At 50.4% G+C, this 9730-nt stretch overlaps 3 protein-coding genes across 3 annotated transcripts; 2 read left to right on the forward strand and 1 right to left on the reverse strand.

The window, feature by feature from the left end:
* Nucleotides 1-210: 210 nt before the first annotated feature.
* STEHIDRAFT_46238 (uncharacterized protein) lies at nucleotides 211-845 on the forward strand (the record flags this gene model as incomplete). The annotated part of the gene is made up of 2 exons (XM_007297914.1): nucleotides 211-369; nucleotides 516-845. The coding sequence occupies 2 exons, from the start codon at nucleotides 211-213 to the stop codon at nucleotides 843-845; spliced, it is 489 nt and encodes a 162-aa protein (XP_007297976.1).
* Nucleotides 846-2009: 1164 nt separating this feature from the next.
* On the reverse strand, nucleotides 2010-3062 carry STEHIDRAFT_151315 (uncharacterized protein; the record flags this gene model as incomplete). The annotated part of the gene is made up of 3 exons (XM_007298508.1): nucleotides 2010-2655; nucleotides 2713-2918; nucleotides 2985-3062. The coding sequence occupies 3 exons, from the start codon at nucleotides 3060-3062 to the stop codon at nucleotides 2010-2012; spliced, it is 930 nt and encodes a 309-aa protein (XP_007298570.1).
* Nucleotides 3063-5525: 2463 nt separating this feature from the next.
* STEHIDRAFT_151317 (uncharacterized protein) lies at nucleotides 5526-7839 on the forward strand (the record flags this gene model as incomplete). The annotated part of the gene is made up of 6 exons (XM_007298509.1): nucleotides 5526-5903; nucleotides 5965-6057; nucleotides 6125-6524; nucleotides 6627-7073; nucleotides 7130-7237; nucleotides 7310-7839. The coding sequence occupies 6 exons, from the start codon at nucleotides 5526-5528 to the stop codon at nucleotides 7837-7839; spliced, it is 1956 nt and encodes a 651-aa protein (XP_007298571.1).
* Between the last annotated feature and the right edge of the window lie 1891 nt (nucleotides 7840-9730).

The raw sequence follows: 9730 nt of genomic DNA on the forward strand, positions 1-9730 counted from the left end.
GATGCTCGCACTAGCAGAAGTTCGCAGGGACGCAGAAGGCGATGTTGAACCTTCGTCTGGTGCTGTTAGATTCTTGTCGTCGAAGGGCGGGTCGGACGAGAATAGCGTCTAGACGCGAGTTTTAGCCGGGGGGGGGGGGGCGTGACGATTATCGAGTGAGCTGTTCCCCGAGTACGATCTTGTCGATGTGTATGATTTTGGAAGGAAGGAATGGCTGATTACGATGTGCTTTCGGTGTATAGTCTTTCGTCGCCGTTTATGGATCCTTCGCCGGCGTGTGGCTTCTTTGATATTATTCTTGGTCTGTTCCTTGAGGCGAAAGTCAATACCGGAAAGTTGATAGGTACAGTATACCATGTCCACTGTCATGTGTTTATTTCAAATGCTGATGGGTGTATATTTTGCTAGTGCTCGACGAAGCCCACAAACTAAGCTAAACAAACCAACAAAATGCTTCCCCCCTACAGCCTTTATCTCACTCTCACGTCCCACCATTACTTACACCCTCCCTCCAGTACCTATCCGACACCAGCGCCTCCGCCCGCTTCACCGACTCCCTCCTCACCACGATCCGCCAACAACGGCACCTGAACACCCGCGTCCTCATCTCCACACAAGAACCGACCGTCGTCCCCTCCAAGTTCCTCGAGCTCAGCTCATTCATCATCACACATCGGTTCTCGTCCCCGAAGTGGTTAAGACACTTGTCTGCGCATGTGAGTGCGCCGCAGGAGAGGCAGGACGAGCTGTTTTCGAAGGTTGGTCTTTTCTGCATCACCACCACTCATGGGTTCATCAAAGCGCGGTGTTCATTTTTATCCTTCGTGGCTGTTTTCAGGTCGTAGGCCTCCAGACGGGTCAAGCCATCATATTCGCGCCCTCCGGTCTCGGCGCCAAGAACGTTGTTTCCTTCCCTGGTGCCTGGGAATCCTATTCCGCCGCCAGTGTTCAGGCTCGCGGAGTGGTCACGCCCTTTGGTCAAGGATACCTGCTCGTTCAGTCGCGACAGCGAATTACGCTGGATGGAGGGCATTCGCTCCTCGCTGTTGCGGGTAGTGTTCCTTCCAATGAGGGTACTACAATTGTGGATGAAGATGAAGACGCGGGGCAGACATCTGGTGATGAAGAGGAAGAAGATATGTCTGACGATGGAGGTGCGTCAGATGGGTCTGAGGTGGATGTTCCTGGGCGCATGACCATTGCAGTACGGAACGAGTATGCGCTCGTCACTGCGACACAACATCATATTATACCGGATGGTATTCAGTCTCTCGCCGCCACGAACACTGGCAGCGCCTCTCCCAACGTTCCGAACGGCATCTCTCCCATCCTCGCAATCGAAGGCCCCACGATCATCATTTAAGAGGAAGAGCGTACATCTAACGACGAAGACGGTTTGGACACCTCGGAGTCGGACGTTCAGTCTGGGAGCGCGCCGAATGGGATAATAGCGAACGAGGGGAACCAGTGGCAGGATCCGGAACTCGAGATATGTGAGGAAGGTGACTCGGAGGAAGATGACGAACACGGTGGTATGGAGGATATTTTGTCAGACTCGGGCTTCGAGACTTGCATTGACGAGGATAGGGATGAAGACGAGGACGAGGACACTCCGGTGGCAGAGACTGCCAGCACGGTTGAGTCGAGTACGATTGATCGGAGGGCGGTTGACGTGAGGACGGCTGTGGCGAGTCCGGTTCAGGTGATGACGGCTGTGGAAGGGACGGTTCAGGAGAGTCCAGCTCAGGCGAGAATGGTTGTGGAGATGATGACCGAGGAAACGAGGAAAGTCCTGTTCAAGCGAATACCGATGTGGCGAGCACAGCTCAGGAAAGGCCTGTTCAGGCGAAAATAGCCCTGCTCACGAGAGGATGGTTGAGACCATAGGAAGTTTGTCGTTGAGCGAGCCCGTAGCGGATCGAGGTTCGTCTATCTGTGACCTTCATCATCGTACAAACCTGTATTGATCGTGACATATCATACATATATGTCAACAACTAAACTCTGTCCTACACCCTTTCCTCTAAGGAAGCTTCTGAACCTCCTCCTTCCCCGGATTTCCTAAACCCCCCAAGCGCCTGGATACCAGCCCGTATAATGACTTCCACACGTTCTAACGGGCTATCCTCCATTAGCTCGTCCAGTGTCTTCATCTTGCACACGGCATTGAAACCAGGAATATATATGTCGTGCAAGGTCTCGAGGGCGTCGAAAAGGTTGGCTGGGCGGTCGGGATGGAACAGCTGCTTCGCGAATCCACCCCACCAGGCGTTCTCCCACATCTCATCACAAGCTTCCTGGTCATCACAACTGAGTCCATGAAGTACTGTCGGTGGCCAACAGGCCATGGATCGAATCAGATGATCCAGCCTCGCCTGGGTGTGAGTAACAACAAAATACGCCTCGGTGCCTATCTGAGCTACGTCGTCGAGTGTAAACTTGTTGGCAGGTCGGGTGATTAAACCACGAAACGCGGGCTCAATCCATTGATGGTGGTTGTACTGGAGAGCGAGATGCATACGAAGCTGCGCCGTGAGGCCTGTGTGTTTTTCGAGTGCGTTGAATGCGTACTGCAGTCCGTCTTCGATGATATAGAAGTGGGACATCTTGAGTATGCTGAGCAAGTACTCGAGAGATAAGTTCTTTTGAAGGTAGCTGCCAGTCAATATTTAGCCAATGCCGGAGAAAACCAGACAGCAGACAATGACGGACCTGTCATATATGTACAGCAAGAGATTGTCGAAGTCGGCCTTCGTGGAGGTAATGGCAACAGGGTGCGTGTTTGAAGACCCCGCCGTAGGTTCCAGCTCACTTGGTTGCTGGTTGCGTCCACTCTGAGGTAGAGAGAGCATATCCTGAAACAACGCAGAGCGAGCTGAGAGAAGGCACGGGTGGACGTTGTATAAGACGCCCTCGCACTGAAGGCAACGGGAATAAATGAGGTCAGAAAGATGAAACAAAAGCTGAGAGAGCAGCGGGCATACCTGAAGTACCAAGGAGCCATCATTGAAGTAGTAACGTTCATGATGGTTGGGAAATGGAGGGGGATCTGTGGGGCCCATGGTCGAAGAAGGAAAGAGTCTTGACTGAAGGGGCGACGACCAGATACGGTCAGATTTTCAAGACCTCCGGCAGACGCCTGGTGGCCCCGTGTTGAATGTTTACCTCACATCCCCAGATTGCAATACCACCATGGCCTTTCCTCCTCATATTCCTGCTCTTCCTGACCCATCAGAAGACGATGGACGGAATTGGTCTGCAAATGTGCAGCGCGCTCATAACCTCATCGACCGTGCATACTGTCGCGCTCTTCTCGTAGTTCAGGAAGGCGAGCAAGATGCTCATCGCCTGCGCATCAACGCCGACAGGATCTTGGCTCGCATATTTCCTCTACTAGATGCGCTAGAACGTGAGGGCATGGACAGAGGCTGGGTTAAGAGCATAGCTGAGTTACTGGCGAGCATGGTGTTACACATTGAGCAAAATGCCCATGAGGTCGACCATGTGTGCGTACCCCTTGATTATCAGTCTCTGGGTTATATTTTCTCTGCACTCATATGTGCTAGAGATTTGGAGCCCCTCGGAGGTCCTCTTTGACTGACCTTTGTTCGAGTTATTTAGTGAATCAGGACCTGTACGGCGACCTAGCAACGTGGTAATTGTAGAACGCACCGGTCGGCGTGGTCGCCCAAGAAAGAACATATCGCTAGAATGGCTCCGTGATGCTCTAAGCAAGAAGAGGGCGATCTCACTCACCAAGCTTGCCAGGATCGTAGGTGTCCACCGCCACACGCTGCGACATTACGCTAAAATCCATGGAGCCTACGTGGAGAGAAAGTTCAGCGACATGTCTGATGACGAACTCGACACCATCCTCATCGCATACCGCACCATTAAACCTGGGTCTGGAATTCGATACATACTAGGCTTTCTGCGAGGTCTGGGAGTGCGAGTCCAGCGTGAGCGTATACGACTGAGCCTTCGTCGTGTGGATGGCCTTGCACAGGCCCTGCAGAACCACGAGGCCATTGACGACAGGCGGTACTCGGTACCAAGATCGAACTACCTCTGGCATCTTGATGGCCACCATAAACTGATCCTTTGGGGTTTTGTGATCCATGGGATTATTGACGGGCATGACCATACAGTACGTGATTTCTCGCTCAGGCCCGCTTGCCAATGTTGCATGGATCGGGCCCGAAATTGATTAATGGTTACTATGTGATGTCTAGATAACAGGCATGAGAGTTCATACCGACAACCAGGCCTCCACTGTTCTCCAACTCTTTCTCGAAGCCGTCCAGGAGTTTGGCTGCCCTGGTCGTGCTCGTGGGGATCGTGGTGGAGAGAATCTGAGGGTAGCGATCTGGATGATCATGCATCGTGGTGCTAATCGAGCGTCATTCATGTGGGGCTCGTGCGTTGTCCGTTTGATTTTCCTTGCAGAACTTGAATTGATTTGCCTAATTTGTATAGCTCAGAGAAGAATACAAGAATAGAACGCACCTGGGTAGAAGTCGGCTCTCAGTTTGCACGACGATGGCGCGCATTTTTCGTTCGTCTTCATACACTCCATGGCCTTGATCGCCTAAACCCTACCCACCTATGGCTTCTTCAAGTATTATTTCTCGATATTATCAATCAGGACTGTACCGCCTTTGTGGACGCATGGAACCATCATCCGATTTCAGGACCAGTTACACAAAATAGGTCACCTTCGGTGAGTTCAGCTCTGACCGTCCCTTGTATATTTAACGTTCACGTGCAGGCTGATGAGTATCCTTCACCCGCAACCTTAGGATATCCGCTTTGAAAGCCTTCATGAGCACGGCATTGACGAAGATCAACCAGGAGTTCATCCGAGTGTACTGAACCAGTACTATGGCGTAGAAGGCTTGCCCCGCCGCCGTCATCCTGGGCTGACCGGTGCAGGACACCCAGATGACGAGGGAGGTCTTAGCTCAGATGAAGGTGACACTGACAACGAACCTCATGAGAACGCAGAGGAACTGATCGCGGAGGATCTCGAGGAGAGTATCCGTCATGACGCCATTCCTGTCCCTCCCAGGTCGTGCCCATTCTCTCCTTCAACCTCTGCTGTATTCTTTGCGGCATTACAGAAAGTGCAGGAGCGACAGGTAGTTCCAGACGGTTATGGGCTCAAGCCCGAGGAGTGGGAGGATGCCTTCTATCCTTTGTCCGAGACGATTACGTTCGGTGTTGATGGGAAAAAGAAGCTGAAAGTGATTCTACCGGTGGAAATATGGTGGCCCAGAGCACTTGCTTGGGTGCAGGGACTGGATTTGATGGAGAGGATACTTATAGACAGCGACAATGAATCGAACCTTTCAACCTAGTGTACTTATTGCACCACCAATTTTGGGCCACATCATGAGTGGAACAAGTGGCGTAATAACCAAGAATAATCGGCGCCCCAATATTTGGCCGGATAAATTCACTGTAAAATTTCCTCAAATTCCGTCGTCTAGTTCTCTCATCCAAACCTCCGTTCTTCCACATCTCCAATGGCCCCCCATGCTCATACACCCGACACATGCTCTGCCGATGAGAATGGTAAACGCTGCCCATGCCGCCGTTTTATAAAACCCACGAAGCCGACCTCCGGGAAGCAGTTATGCCGTGATTGCGGTCACATCGAAGGCGCTCATCCAGAGATTACAGTGGCTCCGATACCTTCAAGTGAATCTCAGCGTGTCCTGGATAGTTTACGGCCTGCGGTTAATATTCTGCGGCTTGGCGAGGACACGACTGCCGAAGAAGCTCGAGTCGAAGCCTTAGCCAACTATCGGCCGGGCAGCACAAAGGCCTCAGGGTCATCCAGCAAGGCATCCTCGAGCAAAACAGTAGGACGCTCCTCAGGTGGGAAGCTCACAACGAGCAAGGTACGCACTGACCTTTTTCCTGACGAAACATACCAAGTTTTGACGTTCATTGCTGGAAAAGGCTAAGACAGGTGGTAATGCGGAGACATCCGGCCCAAAAGACAAGTGGATTAATGTTGGGCAGGTTGTTCTTTTTCCTGAAGGTTTGGAAGAGGTGAGATCGTTTCTGCTTTGATTTATTGTGACGTACATAGAGTATAAGCTGACACTGTGTCATATAGTACACCCAGGAGCTAGAAAGTGGCGTCAATACGTTCGGGGTTTCGTTCTCACACAGAGTCCCGCAAAATGAGTACCGCAAAGCTCTCCGCAATGCCCGCCTGATCGTTCATTGGGACGACCCAGGCATGGCCGACCTGCTTCGCTTTAAGGCGTCCTGGAGCATGGATGCCATCAACGAGCACTTCCTGAGGAAGGTCTTCCCCGAAGTATTTGGGTTCCTCGAGCGAGAGTTCTCAAACCGAGTAGAGCCGGGTGATGCGTTGTGGGCACTGATGAACACGCAAGTGGGGACGCGTGGAAAGGTGTTTCTGTATGAGAAGGAGATAGTTACTGGAGAGTCTCTCAACGAAGCCAAGAATCCGGCCTCACGAGGCTGGAAGGGCCAGACCCTTTTCTTCGGTGAGTCCCGGACTTGGAATTTTGCTCACCTCCTCGCTCTTGTCGTTCTCGTCCTCCGCCATCTCATCCATCTAACTTGCCCTCTTATAATCCCTTCCTTAGTCCTCCGTCTATCCATCCCGGATTATATCTGGTCCAAGAACGACCCTAAGGACGTCGACTGGTCAGCGAGTGTGCAGGTCGATGACGCCACCAGTGTCACAGCTTCATCGGCAAGAACAGTGACGAAAAAGGTGGCCCAGCCCGCTGTCAAGGGCCTTTCCTCGGACACTACTGGAGGTTCATTGACTGAGAATGGTGGCAATGGTGAGGGTAAGAAGAGGGCCATAGCCGGGGTCAAGGTAGCGGGACGAAGGAGGAAGAACTCCAAGGTGAAACCTGACGTGAAGGGAAAGGGGAAGGCGAAAGCGGTGGAATCTGAGTCGGAGAGTTCTTGGGTGGGAGAGTCTGCTGCGACTGATGAGATGGATGATGAGGGAGATGAGGACGATGAGGGAGATGACGAGGACGATGGAGACGACGATAACAAGGGCAAGACTGGAATGACTAGTATGTGCACTGTGGCAAAAGCCATCGTCATATTCGCTGATGTTTATCGCCCACAGGTGTCATTGATCTCCGCAATGCGAAGGACTCCGATGAAGAAGACAACGACGATGTCATCTTCCCTCCAAGACTGACAACGACCCGCTCGAAAGCACGTCGTGTGCCAGGTCAGTTATGATATTCATCGCTATGACTAACTTGTTCTCGGCTCGGAGTGCTGATACTTCGTTTTGTACTAGCGGAATCAGACGATGATGTACAGATTGTCGAGGGACCGAGCTCTCTGACCACGCCAGCCCAAGCAAGTCCTCCATCTGCATCTGTGGCCGCAGCGAGTGGTACCTCAAATCCAGGTATCGCTGGTCCCACATCCTTGCCATCACTCGCCGGAACTGCAAGCAACACGATCACCACCTCTGGCCCATTGCTGACGACGTCTGTTCTCCAACTCCCCAACGGAGCCATGACCCAAATGCCAAGTTACTATAATCCTTCATTAGGTGTCTCGTCATCAACCACGACTCCGTCATCCTCCTCCACTGCAACCCCATCATCGTCCACAACGACTCCATCGTCCTCCACAGCGACCTCGACATCATCCATAGCGACCCCGTCATCGTCCACCCCGTCATCGTACGGGACTGTCCTCGGACGTCGTCCTACCAGTACGCGTCCCAAAACCAAGTACGGATTCCCGGATCTTGGGAAGCCTTCCAAGAACCCCTGGAAGAAGCCAGCGAGTCGTGAGGATGATGATGCGGAAGAGTAGGTCGTCCGTCGTTTGTCGGGACGTGACAGAGCATTACCGGCTTACTCATAAAATGTCCTTCCATCGATGGAATCCCCCTGTGTCTCCATCTTGTCTTAGTATACAACCTTTTCTGCTTCCAAAATGATCTCTCCTCGAGTCCATAGTCCATTCCTCATAAAATACACAAAATACTATACATCCTCCTTTAGTTTCTCTTCGTCACGGTGTCAATCTAGGTACATTGATCTATGGTATCTGGTACTTATTTGAACCAGAATAAACTCTCAAGCGGCAAGGTTTCCTGTGTGACACCGCCAATGCTAATATATGTTGTGTTGTCTGTATATCGTGGAACTCGTATAGTGTGCGCGTCGCCTATAGTGTGTGAAAATTATTTTTTGTACAATCCGACCTTCATAACATCCATGATACCAGTAGCACTATCAAACTAATATGACAGCTATGTACCTGAAATTTTTTGGATCTGATTAGGGGCTGTTCTCCAGATGAAAACCCTGGTGTCAGATGAATTTTTAGACCTCTCAAATAATTGAGGTAGAAAAGATATATGGTGAGCCTACCTGGAAATACACCCTATATGTCTCTCTGGTTATATATGCAGGTTGTTCTGGGCCAGTCCATATGGAGGTCGCATTGTACAAAAAAAGATTTCCACGCTATATGAGGTGGTTCGCACTATATATCAGTCACACTCTATATATTAGACCACACACTAAATATCGGAAGCACTATGTATATAACCACGACTAGAAGCTACGCAAGCGTATAGTTTTTGAGCAAAAAAGACAGGAGGACATGTTTTTGAGTATTTTGTAGGTTATGTGGAGATTGAAAGAAAATCACGGAATAGACCAGCGACAAAAGGGACGGAGAGTAGACCGGTGTGAAAGGATGAACATAAAACAGGGGGGAAATGTTTTTGAGTATTTTAGTTATGCGCAGATTGAAAGGAATGGAATGAAATTACAGACTAGCATAAAGGGCCATATGTCAGGGAAAGAAACAAAAGATAGGATGGAAGGAGCTAGGATAACTTATAAGTACGTACCAGTGTAAAAGAATTAACATTGAGGAAAGAGAGCAGGAAATTTGTTTGAGTATTTTGATGGTTATACGGAGATCAGAAAAGAGCGTAACAGAATTATAGACCAGCATAAAAGGCTATACGACGTGGAGAATAGTAGGTGGAGGGCCGATGAGAGTAAAGGGGAATAAAATATACTTGCTTTTTGATGTTCAGTACGAAGACCATGACTCCGAGTCTACACCCCTGAGCTGTCATCCGTACGAGGCTTCTTCCATGGGTTCAGTAGAGGGGGTCCCATGTCTTTGAAGCCACTGTAACCGGGACGCTTCCTTCCGACACTCGAAGTACCGCTTGGACTGGCGGACGTAGAACCGGACGACAAACCTAGGCCTATGATGAGACCCCCAACATGCGTACTCACTCCAGGTGTCACCGACCAGGCGTACATGTAGAAACATTACAATGTGAGCCGGGATCTCCGTGCACTGACATTGTAATGTGAGCCAGAACCTCTGGCTGCTTCTCAGGCACTATTCTCATGGGATCACATTATAATGTGGCTTCCATGCTTCTATTGCATACCGTCCGCTTTTGGATTACTACTTTATTGATTATTGATTCGGCCTTCCTTTTCTTGCCTTATCCTAGGGTTTCACCCTAATTGGGATGTGGCACTGGCTACTACTGGAATTCTCCCTGCTCCCTGCCCCTGCTCTTACCCTGCTCCCTTCCTATTACACTTCATTTTGAGCATACCAGTAGAACATAATAAGTTTTATGAGCATGCACAGAGCAAATCTTGAACATAAGTATCCTGCCTTAAAAGCCCTGCATACATTTCGAAAAATTAGCTGTTTTGTG

This window comes from Stereum hirsutum (assembly GCF_000264905.1).
Source record: "Stereum hirsutum FP-91666 SS1 unplaced genomic scaffold STEHIscaffold_1, whole genome shotgun sequence".
In the NCBI taxonomy this organism is placed as follows: domain Eukaryota; kingdom Fungi; phylum Basidiomycota; class Agaricomycetes; order Russulales; family Stereaceae; genus Stereum; species Stereum hirsutum.